At 40.4% G+C, this 18,375-nt stretch overlaps 1 protein-coding gene across 1 annotated transcript in view; it reads left to right on the top strand.

The window, feature by feature from the left end:
* The window catches only part of C10H3orf20 (chromosome 10 C3orf20 homolog), an 85,008-nt gene that overhangs the window by 29,600 nt on the left and 37,033 nt on the right, over positions 1-18,375 (top strand). The window contains 2 exon segments of the mRNA XM_065885089.1: positions 2,181-2,304; positions 2,896-3,148. Of these exon segments, the coding sequence (XP_065741161.1) occupies positions 2,181-2,304; positions 2,896-3,148 (377 nt within the window).

Consider the following 18,375-nt stretch of genomic DNA (forward strand, 5'->3'; position numbering starts at 1 on the left):
CTGCATCGGCAGGCGGACTCTGAACCGCTGCGCCACCAGGGAAGCCTGAGAATGTTTTTAATGTGGCTTCAGGAATGTTCAAAGGCACACTTGCAGTTCGCATTATATTTTTAGTGAACAGTGGGAATCTAAAGGTGGAGTCCTCATTAAGGGAAGCTTGCAGAGGCTGACAGTGCGGAAGGAGGCTGGAAGTTATCTATTAAAAAGAACATTGTAACTCAAAAAGCATAACCATCTTGGAGACATCTAGCGTAGGGATAAAGAGACAAATACATTAAAACAGCTTCTGAAAACCACCGCATTCTAGAGGATAGTTGTTGATGTTGAGCAAGGAGACTGACTTGCCCCCGAGCATCCTCGTCTTAACCTCTTCTGTTTGAGAGAGCAGGGTGGTGTACTGTATATTACAACCTTCTGACTAGATAAACGACAACAAATGAAGACTTATTGTGGGTAACAGGATTTCCAAATGTTGACCCTAGCTTCTAGGTTAAGCATCTTGGAATATTTTTATGTGAAATCTCAAGGCTGGCAGAGAGCCTCAGCTAGGAGGTGGCCTCAGGCCTTCCCTTTCCTTGCTGGGCCTCAGTTTCCCAATTTGTATAGTGATGTGTAAAGGCCCACCCAGCTATCCCACACTTCTCTCCTGGGACTTTAAAAATCCATTCAACTGCAATCGTGTGTGTGTGTGTGTGTGTGTGTGTGTGTGTGTGTGTGTGTGTGTGTTTGGAGCTGGTTGTCACCCACTCATCAGTAAACCTGTGGCCATCTAGGAAAGCTGAGGGGTGGGAGTAGGGTGGTCTCTTCCCTCACACTCCCTGTCAGTGGAAAACTTGTTAAACCCATCACCCTGGAAGGAACCACCCATCAGAGCGATAGGCAGAATGGCAACCCCAGCTTTTATAGCCCTGCGGCCAGGCTCCTCACTAAATTTTCTATCAAGACAGCGCTTTGGAAGCGAGGAAACGCCTCAATTTAAATGCTTTATTAGCCCAGTGCTGCCTCAGATCCTTTTGGGAAGCAAGACTGGGTATAAATTATATATAAATAAATAAAATTAGCCCAGAGGCAGAGGTTGGGGCCAACAAACAGAAGGATGGTTGAGGCTTTGCTATTAATTGGAGCATCGTTTACAGAAGCCCTGCCTACTTGACAAAGAGGGATACGTGGCTGACTTTATCGCTCTTCAGAAAGTCTGTCCACCACTCACCCTGCTCTCTCCACCTGAGGCTTCAATTCTGCAGAGGAAAAATTATTTCACACCTCCTCTGTGTGAAGTGGGAGATAATAGACTGCATGGACCCTGCCTTCAGGGCTGACGAAGTTTAGGGATAAAGAAAGTAAAAAGTGACCAGAACCCAGGGCAAGAAGGACAGGAATGAGCAGATGTGCAAGCTCAATGTGGGGAGTGATTGCTGGTAGCTTAGCAAGTCTGTAATGCCTTCCTGAAGAAAATGTCTCACCCTGATTGCCATTAACTCCAGAATCTGAACTAGTTCCGCCCCGGGCAGAGGCAGAGGTTGAACTGCAGGGCGGCCTCATTGTCCCATAGGAGCTCCGGAGCCAGTGTGGCCCTTCGGAGTAATCCTGAACTGAGGCCGGAGGCCTGGGCCTTGGTGCCCATGGGAACCAGTCAATCTGTGTAACCGTGGCCTAGGGCAGTCTCTCAGCAGAGAGCGGCCAGCAGGGTGAAGAGCGTTCTGTGGGTCGTGCGATAGAGGGAGACAGGCAGCAAACGTCCAGAGAGGCGTTTGTCCATCCAGTTATTCATAGTGCAACAAGCATTAATTGAGTGCCTTCTGTGCGATGGGCACTTGGACACAAAGGAGACCAAAACCTGATCCTTGTCCTCTAGGAGCTCAGAGTCTGGCTGGGGAGACAGGCTCCCACGCAACTGATCACTTCACAAAGGGCTAACCTCTGTCTTCAGGCTGCATAGAGAAAGTGGTGAGGGTCCAAGGCAAGGAACAGTTCTGCCCAGTGCAACCAACCTCCCTAGGGGGGGACGTTTGAGGTGGGTTGGGTCAGTGTGTGCGGATTCACTGGGCTGAGGGGAGAGAGGTGGGTCCCAGGCAGGAGTGGCACATCCTCTAAGCCAGGGCTTAGCCTTGTGGTCACGGCTGGGCAGACAGCTCCTGGCGGGGCAGGTGACAATGCCCTTCCCCTCGGCCTTTCCCCAGATGACCCACAGAATCAGCAGCATGGATGAAAAGATGTCTAAGATGAGTCGGGCCCTGGCAGAGATCAAGAGGCGGTTTCAGAAGACAGTGTCCCAGTTCATGAACTCCGTCCTGCTGGCGGCAGGTAAGGAGACTATATAGTACAATTATAAATCTTACTACCTAGCGTTATAAATATTTCTTTGTTTTCCCATCCCCGCCCCCCACTCCTGCTTGGAGTTCCCAGAGGCAGGGAACTCCTGTATGGGGTCATCTTTATGACCAGTGCCCAACATTTAGTAAATGTTTGGTAAGTGAATAAAGAAATGAGAGGCCCTTGGCCAGTCTAGCAGAGAAAGCAAAAGAAAAATACAACAAAGAACATAGATGGAAATGACTTAAGTCTGGAGGCACAGGGAACAACATGGATGCATAGTGTACCCAGCCTCTACATTGAGTGCTATAAAGGACACAAAGCTGAATGAAACACAGGCCCGTGGGGGAGGACGGATCAAAGCTGGGTCTTGACAGATGGCCAGAACTGAGATTGATTTGTTCTTCCATTCAGCTAGCACTTACTGATCCACTAGCTGCACTAGGGTGGGAGCACTGGGCCAGACAAAGGGAGGCAGCAGACTGCGAGAGTAATGGCCTGGAGGGGGAGCTGTGCAGTCTCACAGCAGGGCATGGCGGCCAGGCCACGCCGGGGAGTGACACCAGTGTCTTCTGTTCACAGGCTTGTTCACCGTAGGATATCCAGTAAAGGAAGAGGCAGAAATCATTCAGACCAGATTAAGGTCCGGGCCCTATCCTGAGCACGCCACCAAGCTGAGTTTATACTCAGGAGAAATCCTTTTATTACGATCTCAGTCAGCCCAACCCGAATCCTCAATTGGAGAGTCTTCGAAGGAGGAGCCTGTGTTGGCTCCTGTGATCACCACTCGGAAGAAGCGCATCAAGGTCCAGGCCAAGGCCACGGTCACACCCAGGTGGGCTTGGGCCTTCATTTCTTCCGGCTTCTGTGTGTCAGATGCTGAGATGGGTAGTAAACACACGATGGTGAACAAAACAGATGAGGCCCCTCCCTCTTGGAGTTGAAATTTTAGGGGTGGGGAAAGATAGAAGATAAACATGTGAAGAGCTGAACTATTTTAGTTAGGGATAAGGCTGGGAAGAAAGCAGACCGGGGACATGGGTTAGAGCCGAGGCTGGCAAATTGCGGTCAGGGGCCAAATCTGGCCCCACTGCCTGCCTTTTTTATGCGTGAGCTAAAAGTCGTTTTTATGTTTTTAAATTTATTTATTTATTTATTTATTTTTGGCTGCATTGGGTCTTCATTGCTGTGCGTGGGCTTTCTCTGGTTGCTGCGAGCGGGGGCTACTCTTCATTGTGGTGAGCGGGCTTCTCATTGTGGTGGCTTCTCTTGTTGCGGAGCACGGGCTCTAGGCACGCAGGCTTCATTAGTTGTGGCATGTGGGCTCAATAGTCGTGGTTCACAGGCTTTAGAGCACAGGCTCAGTAGTTGTGGCTCACGGGCTTTAGAGCACAGGCTCAGTAGTTGTGGCTTGTGGGCTCTAGAACGCAGGCTCAGTAGTTGTGTCACATGGGCTTAGTTGCTCCTTGGCATGTGGGATCTTCCTGGACCAGGGCTCGGACCTGTGTCCGCTGCATTGGCAGGCAGATTCTTAACCACTGCACCACCAGGGAAGCCCATTTTTACGTGTTTAAATGCTTGGGAGGAAGAAAATCAAAAGACAGGTTTTTCGTGACATGTGAAATGATATGAAATTCAAATTCAGGATCCATAAGTAATGTTTCAATGGGGCACAACCATGCCCACTCATTTACATGTTGTCTGTAGCTGCTTTCCTGCTAAGGTGGAAATTTTGAGTCATTGTGACCAAGACCACCTGGCCTGCAAAGACTAGAGTTTTTACTGTCTGGCCTTTTGTAGAAAATGCTGACTGACCCCAGGCATGGAGAGTGACTGGAAAGTGGGGTGGGGTGTGGTACACTCGGTAGACAGTCGGGGAAGCAGTTCTGAAGAGATATTTTAATGGAGGGCTGAAGGATTAGAAATAGGCACAAAGAAGGATCAGGAAGGATCATCAGGCAGAGGACAGAACAAGTACAAATACCTTGAGATAAGAACAAGTTTGGTATGTGTGAGGAAAAGTGAGAAGACCAGTGTGGAGCATTGTGAGGAAGGGGGAAGAGGGATGCAAATTGAGGACAGAAAGGTAGGCAGGAGCTGGATCAGGTAGCCTTGTGAGTGTTATAGAGGAAGCCGTTCTGTACCTGCAAGGCAGGAAGTGACATCATGTGATTCATGAGGTTTTTAGAAAACTGAAAAAAATGATAAGATATATATCTCTTGTGTTTTAACTTAAAAATTTTATAAAATATAGAAAATGAACAAATTCTAAGTTTATATAGCTCAACGTGTATCACAAATTGAACATACCCTATAGGCCCCAAGAAACAGAGCATTATCTATCTGCTCCTTAGACATTCTCTTTTGTTCCCTCCCTATCAATAATCCCACCCTCCTTCCCAACAGGATGATTTCTCACATCATAGATTTATATATTTTTAAACGATTTAAATAGAACTATTCAGTATGTATTCTTTGATGTCTGGCCTCTTTTGCTCAAGGTTACAATGTGAGATTTATCCATGTTGCTGCGTGTGGCGGAACCACTGCTCATTTTCACTGCTATGTAATAAACTATTGTAAGACTAAACTAAAAATTTTTTGCGTTCTAATGTTGATGGATATTTGGGTTGGTTACAATTTTGGTAGTGACAAATTGTGCTGGTTTTTGTATATGTCCTTATTTCTGGTTGGGATATGCCTGGATGTGAAATTGCTGTCATAGAGTATGTGTATGTTATGCTAGATCCTGTAGTTCTGGTGAGACTCCGTCTTCCAAATGGTGGTTTCAAGTTCCACTCCCACCAGCAGTGTATGAGCATTCCAGTTGCTCCACATCCTCACAGTGCTTGATATTGTCCATCGTTTTAATTACAGCCATTCTATAATGATGAAATGTTTTTTAATTTGCATTGCCCTGGTGACTACAGAGGTTGAGCACCTTTTCGATTGTTCATTGATGTTTTTGGATATTCTCTTTAGCGAAGTGCCTGTTGAGTCCTCTTGTCCATTTTTCTACAGGTTGGTTGTCTTTTCTTGATTTATATTTCGGAGTTCTTTATTGTGGATACAAGACTTTTGTCAGTTATACATGTTGCAAATGATTCTCCCACTTCTACTCTGGCAGTGGTATCTATTGATGCACAAAAGTTGCTAAGTTTAATGTCCAGTTTTCAGTCTTTTTGTTTGTAATTAGTTATTTGTAACCTATTTAAGAACTTTCTGTACTCAGACAACATGATGGTATTCTCCAAAGTTGCCTTCTGTTAGTTTTTTCTTTTAACTTTTGCATTTATATCCATCCTCCACCTGAAAATGATTTCTGTGTATGACATGACGTAGGGGCCAAGTTTTATTTTCCCCCATGTATATACTGAACTGATCCAGCATCACCTATTGAGATGATTGTAATTTTCCCTCAGCTCTTTGGTGCAAACTCTGCCATGAATCAAGGGGCTCTATATGTTTAAATCAAGGGTCGTTTTTCTGGTGTCCCTATTTTGTTCCCTATTTGTTAAAACTTTTACCAACACCTAACAGTCTAGTTGTTATCGCTTTTTTTTTTTTTTTTTTTTTTTTGTGGTACGCGGACCTCTCACTGTTGTGGCCTCTCCCATTGTGGAGCACAGGTTCCAGACGCGCAGGCTCAGCAGCCATGGCTCACGGGCCCAGCCACTCCGCGGCATGTGGGATCTTCCCGGACCGGGGCACGAACCCGTGTCCCCTGCATCGGCAGGTGGGCTCTCAACCACTGCGCCACCAGGGAAGCCCTGTTATAGCTTTTTAAAAAAAAACTTTAAAAAATATTTATTTAGGCTGCACAAGGTCTTAGTTGCAGCATGCAGGATCTTTAATTGTGGCATGCAGACTTTCTTAGTTGCAGCATGTGGACTCTTAGTTGTGGCATGTGGACTGTTAGTTGCGGCATGCATGCGAGATCTAGTTCCCCGGGCCCCCTGCATTGGGAATGTGGAGTCTTACCACTGGACCACCAGGAAAGACCCAGTTATTATAGCTTTATAATGAATATTGACATACAGCAGAGTAAGTACTCAGTCTTTGTGTGCTAAGCTGTTTTGCTATTCTTAGCCCTTTACATTTCCATATAATTTTAGAATCATCCTGTAGATTTAAAACATTGTCCTGGGATTTCACTTTGATTGTTAATGTCTTTGTAATATTGGAGTATTTTAATCCATGAATATGGTATATCTGTTTGTTTATGTTTTCTCTAATCTCTCCATAATATTTTGTGATTTTCAGCATAGAGGTCTTATATGTCTTTCATTAGATTTATTCTATGATATTTTATAGTTTTGGTGCTCTTATAAATTATGTTTTAATTTAATTTTTCTATTTGTTGCTGGTTATAGAAAGGCAATTGATTTTGTTTCAGTTGAATTTATTTTTAAATTAATTACAGTAAACATTACTCTTTTTTGTGTAAAAGTCTATGAGTTTTGACAAATGCATAGAGTGGTGTAACCTCCACTGTAGCCAAGATACGGAACAGTTTCCCCACTGACCGAAAAAAAAAAAAAAGAAAAAAAGAAATTCCCTCATGCTACCCCTTTGTAGTCAGACTCTTCCCTCACCTGTAATTCCTACCAACCACTGATCTGTTTTCTGTAGCTATGGTTTTGCATTTTGCAGAGTGTCACATAAATGAGATTATATTGTATATAGCCTTTTGAGTCTAGCTTCTTTCACATGGCATAAGACATGTGAGATTCATCCATGTTGTTGCATGTATCAATAGTTTCTTTTTTTTTTTAGTTAATTAATTAATTTTGGCTGCGTTGGGTCTTTGTTGCTGCATGCGGGCTTTCCCTAGCTGCAGTGAGCGAGGGCTACTCTTCATTGCAGTGCGAGGACTTCTCATTGTGGTGGCTTCTCTTGTTGCAGAGCACGGGCTCTAGGTACACGGGCTTCAGTAGCTGTGGCATGTGGGCTCTAGAGCGCAGGCTCAGTATTTGTGGCTCATGGGCTTAGCTGCTCCGCGGCATGTGGGATCTTCCCGTACCAGGGATTGAACCCATGTCCCCTGCACTGGCAGGTGGATTCTCAACCACTGCGCCACCAGGGAAGCCCCTCAATGGTTTCTTTTTATTGCTGAACAGTATTCTGTTCCAGGGAGCCCCAACACCACCCCCACATTTAGAGACCTATTGATACTAGTACGCATGGGATTCAGCATATAGTTGTCTCATGGATAAGGTTTATTACAGTGAAAGGATACGTGATAGGATGAGCAAGGGTAAAAGACACAGGTAGAATCTGGATAAATCCATATACAGACTCCCCCATGCGCTCTCCCTCCTGTAACGGGACACACCAAGCGTGCTTCATTCTCTAGCAGTGAAAACTTGCAGTAACATGTGCGATGTTTCTGTCCAGGGGTGTGCATTAGCAACTCAGAGCCCAAGGTTTTTATTGGGTAGCAGTCATGTAGATACTCTCTGCCTAACAAATAGCAAAGTTGCAGACTGCCAGAAGGAAAGCAAGTGTTCAGCATAAATCACATTATTTATATAAACAGTGTAGGCATAGCGTAGGAAATGGTTCAAGTGCCAAGTTCCCAGACACCAGCCAGGGGCCAACTTTGTAGGCAGGTCCTTCTAAAGACAGCAGCTTCAGGCCTCCTATGTTAACTCTCTTCTGTATATATTATGTGACATAGGTGGGCAAAAATTTATTTATCCATTTACCCATTGAAAGACATTTAAATTGTCTTCAGTTTTTAGTGATTATCAATATAACTGCTACAAATACTCAAGAACAGGTTTTTATGTGAGCACACGTTTTCATTTCACTTAGGTAAATTCTTAAGAGTTGGATTGCTCAGTTGCATGTAAATGGTGTGCTTAACTTCATAAAAAACTTCCAAACTGTCTTCTCAAGTGGTTGTACCATTATACATTCCCATCAGTAATGTGTGAGGGTTCCAGTGGCTCCAAATATTTGTCAGTACTTGATATTGTCAGCTTTTTTTCCCCTTAAATTTTAGCCATTCTAATATATGTGTAGTAATATTTCAATATCATTTTAATTTGAATTTGTCTAATTACTAATTATGGTGATCATCTTTTCATGGGCTTATTTACCATTCATATATTTTCTTTGGTGAAGTATCTGTTCAAATCTTTTCATATATTTAAATTGGGTTATTTGTATACTTATTGTTGAGTTTTGAGAGTTCCTTACTCTGGATATAAGTACTTTATCAGAAATGGGACTTTGAAGTATTTTTTCCCAGTCTGTGGCTGCATTTTTCATTCTCTTTGTAGTGCTTTTGTGGAGAAGAGTTTATTTTGATGCTGTCCAGTTTATCATATTCTTTTTCTTCTCTGTATTGTGCTTTTGATGTCATGTCTAAAAACTCTTTGCCTAACCCAGTGGTTCTCAACAGAGATGATTTTGACCCCCAAGAGACATTTGAAAATGTTTGGAGACATTTTTAACTGTTATGACTGGGAAGGGGATGCTACTGCTATCTAGTGAGTAGAGGTCAGAGATGCTGCTAAACATCCTGCAATGAACAAAATGATCCCCCCCCAGCACACACACACACAAGAAAGAATTATATGGTCCAAAATGTCAGTAGTACCAGTTGAGAAACTCTGGCCTAACCCAATGTCACAGAAGTTTTCTTCTAAAAGTTTTATATTTTTTACATTTATGCCTGTGATCTATTCTGAGTTAATTTTTGTATAAGGTACAAAGTATGGGTTGAAGTTTATTTATTTATTTATTTTGCATATGGATATCCAATTGTTCCAGCAGCATTTGGGGAAAAGATATCCTTTTCTCTCTTAAGTGCCTTTGCACCTTTATAAAAAGTCAATTGCCCATATTTGTGTAGGTCTCTTTCTGGACTCTCTATTTTGTCAATATGGTGAATTACATTGATTTCAAATGTTGAACCAGCCTTGCATTCCTGGAATGAACTCCACTTGGTCATATGTATTATTCTTTTTCTCTGTTGCTAGATCCAGTTTACTAATATCTTGTTGAGATTTTTTACATCCTTAGTCATGAGGGTTATTGGTCTATAGTGTTTTTTCTTGCAATGTCCTTGTCTGGTTTTTTAGCGTAATGTTGGCCTTAAAAATTTCTTGGGAAGTAGTCCCTCATCTTCTACTTTGTTTTGAATTGGTATTATTTTTTTCCTTTAATGTTTAGTAAAATTCACCAGTGAAATGGTCTTGCATGGAGTTTCCTTTGGTGGAAAGCTTTTTAAAATCAAACTTAATTACTTTAATAAATACAGGACTGTTCAGGTCATCTATTTTTCTTGAGTGAATTTTGATAGTTTGTGTTTTTAAAGGAATTGACCTATTTCATCTAAATTATTGAATTTATGTGCACAGAATTGTCTATAGTATTCCCTTATCATCTTTTTAATGTCTGTAGCGTCTTTTTTTTTTAAACTTACCATCTTCACTATATTTAAGTGTACAGTTCAGTGGCATTAAGTACATTCACATTGTCTGTGCAACCATCACCACCATCCACCTCCAAAACATTTTTCTTTTCTTTTTTTTTCCCACACACACACTGTATTTTATTTTTACAGGAGATAACTAAACTGACACCAGGCATTGTAAATGGATGACCACAACAAAAGCAACAATGATTGCAATTACCAAACACGAAACATACTCATACTATGTCATAATATTGATATTCAGTCCAGTAATCCTCCACTGTAACAGCTCTTTTACTTTGCCGTGAAAATTGATTTGTATATTTCTTGCCTCTGAGTCCTTGTGGGATTTTTTTTTTATTCAAACAGAAAGTCACAAAAATTATAATCATCCTCATCAGTTCACTCAGTCCCATGTAATTAATTTTTTTTTCATCTTGATCTTTTGTTAGCACTTTTATGAATTCATCAGTTTTCCATTAGAGTTCTGAAAATGCTTCTTCATTCAGTTCAGCAGTACGGTCAGTTACCAGAAACCTGTACTTGTCAGAGTCTTTTCCATGAATGCCTTGAAGATGAAACCCTTTTATAGGAACATTTTTGCAAAAGCATCAGAGTACACCCAGAACTGTCTGTAAATGAAAAAAGACTTAAAAATGTCCACGGTTAAAGATTTGATGAAGTTCATAATAATGCAATTGACAAGGAAATTTAGTTATTTCTCAGATACACACTTTAAAGTAATAACTAGAATTATGACTTATAACATTATACCAGAACATATAAGATTTTTAGAAATTTCATGTAATGTCTGAAACATTTATATTAACATATTTCCATACAAATAACCCAAAGAAAGTTTAATGTTAGTTGTTTTTTGTTTGTTTGTTTATACTGCATGTTCTTATTAGTCATCAATTTTATACACATCAGTGTATACATGTCAGTCCCAATCGCCCAATTCGGCACACCACCATCCCCATCCCACCACGGTTTTCCCCCCTTGGTGTCCATACGTTTGTTCTCTACATTTGTGTCTGAACTTCTGCCCTGCAAACCGGTTCATCTGTACCATTTTTCTGTGTTCCACATACATGCGTTAATATACGATATTTGTTTTTCTCTTTCTGACTTACTTCACTCTGTATGACAGTCTCTGGAACCATCCACGTCTCAACAAATGACTCAATTTCATTCCTTTTATGGCTGAGTAATATTCCATTGTACATATGTACCACAACTTCTTTATCCATTCGTCTGTTGATGGGCATTTAGGTTGCTTCCATGACCTGGCTATTGTAAATAGTGCTGCAATGAACATTGGGGTGCATGTGTCTTTTGGAATTATGGTTTTCTCTGTGTATATGCCCAGTAGTGGGATTGCTGGGTCATATGGTAATTCTATTTTTCGTTTTTTAAGGAACCTCCATACTGTTCTCCATAGTGGCTGTATCAATTTACATTCCCACCAACAGTGCAAGAGGGTTCCCTTTTCTCCACACCCTCTCCAGCATTTGTTGTTTGTAGATTTTCTGATGATGCCCATTCTAACTGGTGTGAGGTGATACCTCATTGTAGTTTTGATGTGCATTTCTCTAATAATTATTGATGTTGAGCAGCTTGTTATGTGCTTCTTGGCCATCTGTATGTCTTCTTTGGAGAAATGTCTATTTAGGTCTTCTGCCCATTTTTTGATCGGGTTGTTTGTTTCTTTAATATTGAGCTGTGTGAGCTGTTTATGTATTTTGGAGATTAACCCTTTGTCCGTTGATTCATTTGCAAATATTTTCTCCCATTCTGAGGGTTGTCTTTTCGTCTTGTTTGTGGTTTCCTTTGCTGTGCAAAAGCTTTGAAGTTTCATTAGGTCCCATTTGTTTATTTTTATTTCCATTATGCTAGGAGGTGGATCAAAAAAGATCTTGCTGTGATTTATGTCAAAGAGTGTTCTTCCAATGTTTTCCTCTAAGAGTTTTATAGTGTCTGGTCTTACATTTAGGTCTCAAATCCATTTTGAGTTTATTTTTGTGTATGGTGTTAGGGAGTGTTCTAATTTCATTCTTTTACATGTAGCTGCCCAGTTTTCCCAGCACCACTTATTGAAGAGAATGTCTTTTCTTCATTGTATATCTTTGCCTCCTTTGTCATAGATTAGTTGACCATAGGTGCATGGGTTTATCTCTGGGCTTTCTATCTTGTTCCATTGACCTGTGTTTCTGTTTTTGTGCCAGTACCATATTGTCTTGATTACTGTAGCTTTGTAGTATAGTCTGAAGTCAGGGAGTCTGATTCCTCCAGCTCGGTTTTTTTCCTTCAAGACTGCTTTGGCTATTCGGGGTCTTTTGTGTCTCCATACAAATTTTAAGATGATTTGTTCTAGTTCCCTAAAAAATGCCATTGGTAATTTGATAGGGATTGCATTGAATCTGTAGATTGCTTTGGGTAGTATAGTCATTTTCACAATATTGATTCTTCCAATCCAAGAACATGGTATATCTCTCCATCTGTTGGTATCATCTTTAATTTCTTTCATCAGTGTCTTATAGTTTTCTGCATACAGGTCTTTTGTCTCCCTAGGTAGGTTTATTCCTAGGTATTTTATTCTTTTAGTTGCAATGGTAAATGGGACTCTTTCCATAATTTCTCTTTCAGATTTTTCATCATTAGTGTATAGGAATGCAAGAGATTTCTGTGCATTAATTTTGTATCCTGAAACTTTACCAAATTCATTGATTAGCTCTAGTAGTTTTCTGGCGGCATTTTTAGGATTCTCTATGTACAGTATCATATCTTCTGCAAACAGTGACAGTTTTACTTCTTCTTTTCCAATTTGTATTCCTTTTATTTCTTTTTCTTCTCTGATTGCCATGGCTAGGACTTCCAAAACTATGTTGAATAATAGTGGTGAGAGTGGACATCCTTGTCTCTCGTTCCTGATCTTAGAGGAAATGCTTTCAGTTTTTCACCACTGAGAATGATGTTTGCTGTGGGTTTGTCATATGGCCTTTATTATGTTGAGGTAGGTTCCCTCTATGCCCACTTTCTGGAGAGTTTTTATCATAAATGGATGTTGACTTTTGTCAAAAGCTTTTTCTGCATCTATTGAGATGATCATATGGTTTTCCTTCTTCTATTTGTTAATATGGTGTATCACATTGATTGATTTGCATATATTGAAGAATCCTTGCATCCCTGGGATAAATCCCACTTGATCATGGTGTATGATCCTTTTAATGTGTTGTTGGATTCTGTTTGCTAGTATTTTGTTGAGGATTTTTGCATCTGTATTCATCAGTGATATTGGTCTGTAATTTTCTTTTTTTGTAGTATCTTTGTCTGGTTTTGGTATCAGGGTGATGGTGGTCTCATAGAATGAGTTTGGGGGTGTTCCTTCCTCTGCAATTTTTTGGAAGAGTTTGAGAAGGATGGGTGTTAGCTCTTCTCTAAATGTTTGATAGAATTCACCTGTGAAGCCATCTGGTCCTGGACTTTCATTTGTTGGAAGATTTTTAATCACAGTTTCAATTTCATTACTTGTGATTGGTCTGTTCATATTTTCTATTTTTTCCTGGTTCAGTCTTGGAAGGTTATACCTTTCTAAGAATTTGTCCATTTCTTCCAGGCTGTCCATTTTATTGGCATAGAGTTGCTTGTAGTAGTGTCTTAGGATGCTTTGTATTTCTGCAGTGTCTGTTGTAACTTCTCCTTTTTCATTTCTAATTTTATTGATTTGAGTCCTCTCCCTTTTTTTCTTGATGAGTTTGGCTAATGGTTTATCAATTTTGTTTATCTTCTCAAAGAACCATCTTTTAGTTTTATTGATCTTTGCTATTGTTTTCTTTGTTTCTATTTAATTTATTTCTGCTCTGATCTTTATGATTTCTTTCCTTCTGCTAACTTTGGGTTTTGTTTGTTCTTCTTTCTCTAGTTCCTTTAGGTGTAAGGTTAGATTGTTTACTTGAGATTTTTCTTGTTTCTTGACGTAGGCTTGTATAGCTATAAACTTCCCTCTTAGAACTGCTTTTGCTGCATCCCATAAGTTTTGGATCATCGTGTTTTCATTGTCATTTGTCTCTAGTTATTTTTTGATTTCCTCTTTGATTTCTTCAGTGATCTCTTGGTTATTTAGAAACGTATTGTTTAGCCTTCATGTGTTTGTGTTTTTTACATTTTTTTCCCTGTAATTCATTTCTAATCTCATAGCGTTGTGATCAGAAAAGATGCTTGATATGATTTCAATTTTCTTAAATTTACTGACGCTTTATTTGTGACCCAAGATGTGATCTATACTGTAGAATGTTCCATGCACACTTGAGAAGAAAGTGTACTCTGCTGTTTTTGGATGGAATGTCCTATAAATATCAATTAAATCTATCTTGTCTGTTGTGTCATTTAAAACTTGTGTTTCCTTATTTATTTTCTGTTTGGATGATCTGTCCATTGGTGTAAGTGAGGTGTTAAAGTCCCCCGCTATTATTGTGTTACTGTCAATTTCCTCTTTTATAGCTGTTAGCAGTTGCCTTATGTATTGAGGTGCTCCTATGTTGGGTGCATATGTATTTATAATTGTTATATCTTCTTCTTGGATTGATCCCTTGATCATTATGTAGTGTCCTTCCTTGTCTCTTGTAATATTCTTTATTTTAAAGTCTATTTTATCTGATATGCGTATAGCTACTCCAGCTTTCTTTTGATTTCCATTTGCATGGAATATCTTTTTCCATCCCCTAATATTCAGTCTGTATGTGTCCCTAGGTCTGAAGTGGGTCTTTTGTAGACAGCATATATATGGGTCTTGTTTTTGTATCCATTCAGCAAGCCTGTGTATTTTGGTTGGAGCATTTAATCCATTCATATTTAAGGTTATTATCGATATGTATGTTCCTATTACCATTTTCTTAATTGTTATGGGTTTGTTTTTGTAGGTCCTTTTCTTCTCTTGTGTTTCCCACTTAGAGAAGTTCCTTTAGCATTTGTTGTAACGCTGGTTTGGTGGTGCTGAATTCTCTTAGCTTTTGCTTGTCTGTAAAGCTTTTGATTTCTCCCTGGAATCTGAATGAGATCCTTGTTTTGTAGAGTAATCTTGGTTGTAGGTTCTTCCCTTTCATCACTTTAAGTATATCATGCCACTCCCTTCTGACTTATAGAGTTTCTGCTGAGAAATCAGCTGTTAAGCTTATGGGAGTTCCCTTGTATGTTATTTGTCGCTTTTCCCTTGCTGCTTTCAATAATTTTTCTTTGTCTTTAATTTTTGCCAGTTTGATTACTATGTGTCTCAGCGTGTTTCTCCTTGGGTTTATCCTCTATGGGACTCGCTACGCTTCCTGGACTTGGGTGGCTATTTCCTTTCCCATGTTAGGGAAGTTTATGACTATAATCTCTTCAAATACTTTCTCTGGTCCTTTCTCTCTGTCTTCACCTGGGACCCCTGTAATGTGAATGTTGTTACATTTAATGTTGTCCCAGAGGTCTCTTAGGCTGTCTTCATTTCTTTTCATTCTATTTTCTTTATTCTGTTCCGCAGCAGTGAATTCCACCATCCTGTCTTCCAGGTCACTTATCCATTCTGCCTGAGTTATTCTGCTATTGCTTCCTTCTAGTGTAGTTTTCATTTCAGTTATTGTATTCATCTCTGTTTCTTTGTTTTTTCATTCTTCTAGATCTTTGTCAAACATTTCTTGCATCTTCTCCATCTTTGCCTCCATTCTTTTTCCGAGGTCCTGGATCATCTTCACTATCACTCTTCTGAATTCTTTTTCTGAAAGGTTGCCTGTCTCCAGTTCATTTAGTTGTTTTTCTGGGGTTTTATCTTGTTCCTTCATCTGGTACATAGCCCTCTGCCTTTTCATCTTGTCTACCTTTCTGCAAATGTGGGGTTTTTTTCCACAGACTGCAGGATTGTAGTTCTTGCTTCTGCTGTCTGTCCTCTGGTGGATGAGGCTATCTAAGAGTCTTGATGGTAGGGACTGGTGGTGGGTAGAGCTGAGTGTTGCTCTGGTGGGCAGAGCTCAGTAAAACTTTAATCTACTTGATCGCTGATGGGTGGGGCTGGGTTCCCTCCCTGTTGGTTTTTTGGCCTGAGGCAACCCAATACTGGAACCTACCTGGGCTCTTTGCTGGGGCTAATGGCAGACTCTGGGAGGGCTCACACCAAGGAGTACTTCCCAGAACTCCTGCTGCCAGTGTTCTTGTCCCCATGGTGAGCCACAGCCACCCCCCGCCTCTGCAGGAGACCCTCCAACACTAGGAAGTAGGCCTGTTTCAGTCTCCCCTGGGGTCACTGCTCCTTCCCTTGGGTTCCGATGCGCACACTACTTTGTGTGTGCCCTCCAGGAGTGGAGTCTCTGTTTCCCCCAGTCCTGTCAAATCAATTCCCACTAGGCTTCAAAGTCTGATTCTCTAGGAATTCCTCCTCCCGTTGCCGGACCCTCAGGTTGGGAAGCCTGGCGTGGGGCTCAGAACCTTCACTACCGTGGGTGGACTTCTGTGGTATAAGTGTTCTCCAGTCTGTGAGTCACCCACCCACCAGTTATGGGATTTGATTTTACTGTGATTGCGCCCCTCCTACCATCTTATTGTGGCTTCTCCTTTGTCTTTGGATGTGGGGTATCTTTTTTGGTGAGTTCCAGTGTTTTCCTGTTGATTGTCCAGCAGCTAGTTGTGATTCTGATGTGCTCACAAGAGGGAGTGAGAGCATGTCCTTCTACTCTGCCATCTTGATTCCTCCCCTCCTTCTTTTGTTTTTAAAGATTTATTATTTATTTATTTATTTAATTTATTTTTGGCTGCGTCAGATCTTAGTTGCAGCACGCAGCATCTTCTTTGAGGCATGTGAGATCTTTCATTGTGGTGCACAGGCTTCTCTCTAGTGGGGTGTGTGGGTTTTCTCTTCTCTAGTTGTGGCATGCAAGCTCCAGGGTGCGTGGGCTGTGTAGTTTGTGGTGCGCTGCCTCTAGTTGAGGCATGCGAGCTCAGTAGTTTTGGCACATGGGTTTAGTTGCCCCACGGAATGTGGGATCTTAGTTCCCTGACCAGGGATCGAACTCATGGCCCCTGCACTGGAAGGCAGATTCTTTACCACTGGACCACCAGGGAAGTCCCTGTCCATAGGATCTTTAGTGATATTCCCTATTTTATTTATGATATTGGTGATTTATGTCTTCTCATTTTTATCTTGGTCAGTCTGGTTACAGTTTTATCAATTTTATTGATCTTTTCAAAGAATCACTTTTTGGTTTCATTGATTTTTCTCTATTGTTTTTCTATTTTCAATTCCATTGATTTCTGTTCTTTATCTTCCTTCTGCTAGTTTTGTGTTTAATTTGCTCTTTTTCGAGTTCCTTAAGTTGTGACTTAGATTATTGGTTTGAGGCCTTATATTTTTAATGCATAAGTATTTAATTTTGTAAATGTCTCTCTAAGCACTACTTTGCCTACGCCCCACAAATTTTGGTATGTTGGATTTTCATTTTTATTCAGTTTAAAATATATTCTAATTTCCCTGTGTTTCACCTTTGACCCATGGTTGTTTGGAAGTCTGGTATTTAATTTCCAAATATTTGAGGATTTTCCAGATGTCTTTCTGTTATTGATTTTTGGTTTATTTCTGGTATAGTCTGAGAATGTAACTTGTTTGCTTTCCATTGTTTTAAATTTATTAAAGTTTGCTTTATGACCCCAAATATAATCTGTTTTGGTGAATGCTGTTTGTGCACTTGAAAAGAATATATGTCTGTATTCATGGTCTTGATGGGTGGAGTCTTCAACAAATGTCAATGAAGTCAAATTGGTTGATATTGTTGTGAAAGTCTTATATATCCTTGTTGATCTTCTGTCTTGTTCTGTTGAGTAGTAGGAATGGAATGTTGATGTCTCCAAATACAATTATGGATTTGTCTATTTTACCTTAATTCTATATCAAGTTTTTGCTTCATACATCTCGGAGCTATGTTGTTGGGTACAGCACATTTAACTCTTTTGTCATTATGTAACATCTCTCTTGATACCTGATAATTATGTTCTGAAGTCTAATTTGTCTAATGATAATATACCCACTTCAGCTTTCTTTTGATTAGTGTTTGCTTGATACAACTATTCCATTATTTTACTTTTTTTTTTGATATGGACCATTTTTAAACTCCTTATTGAATTTGTTACAATATTGCTTCTTTTTTTTTTAATGTTTTTGGTTTTTTGGCCACGAGGCATGTGGGACCTTAGCTCCCTGATGAGGGATCGAACCCACACTCCCTGAATTAGAAGGCAAACTCTTAACCACAGGACCGTCAAGGAAGTCCCCATTATTTTATTTTTAATCATCTATATTATTATATTTAAAGTGGGTTTCTGGTAAACAGCATATAGTTAGGTCTTGGTTTTTTGTTTAGTCTGACACTGTCTTTTTTTTTTTTTTTTAATCTTTTGGCTGTGCTGTGTGGCATGTGGAATCTTAGCTCCCTGACCAGGGATCGAACCTGCTCCCCTTGTATTGGAAGTGCAGTGTCTTAACCACTGGACTGCCAGGGAGGTTCCTGACACTGTCTTTTTTTTTTTTTTTTTTTGTGGTACGTGGGCCTCTCACTGTTGTAGCCTCTCCCATTGTGGAGCACAGGCTCCGGATGTGCAGGCTCAGCGGCCAT

The sequence above is a fragment of the Phocoena phocoena genome, chromosome 10 (genome assembly GCF_963924675.1).
Source record: "Phocoena phocoena chromosome 10, mPhoPho1.1, whole genome shotgun sequence".
In the NCBI taxonomy this organism is placed as follows: domain Eukaryota; kingdom Metazoa; phylum Chordata; class Mammalia; order Artiodactyla; family Phocoenidae; genus Phocoena; species Phocoena phocoena.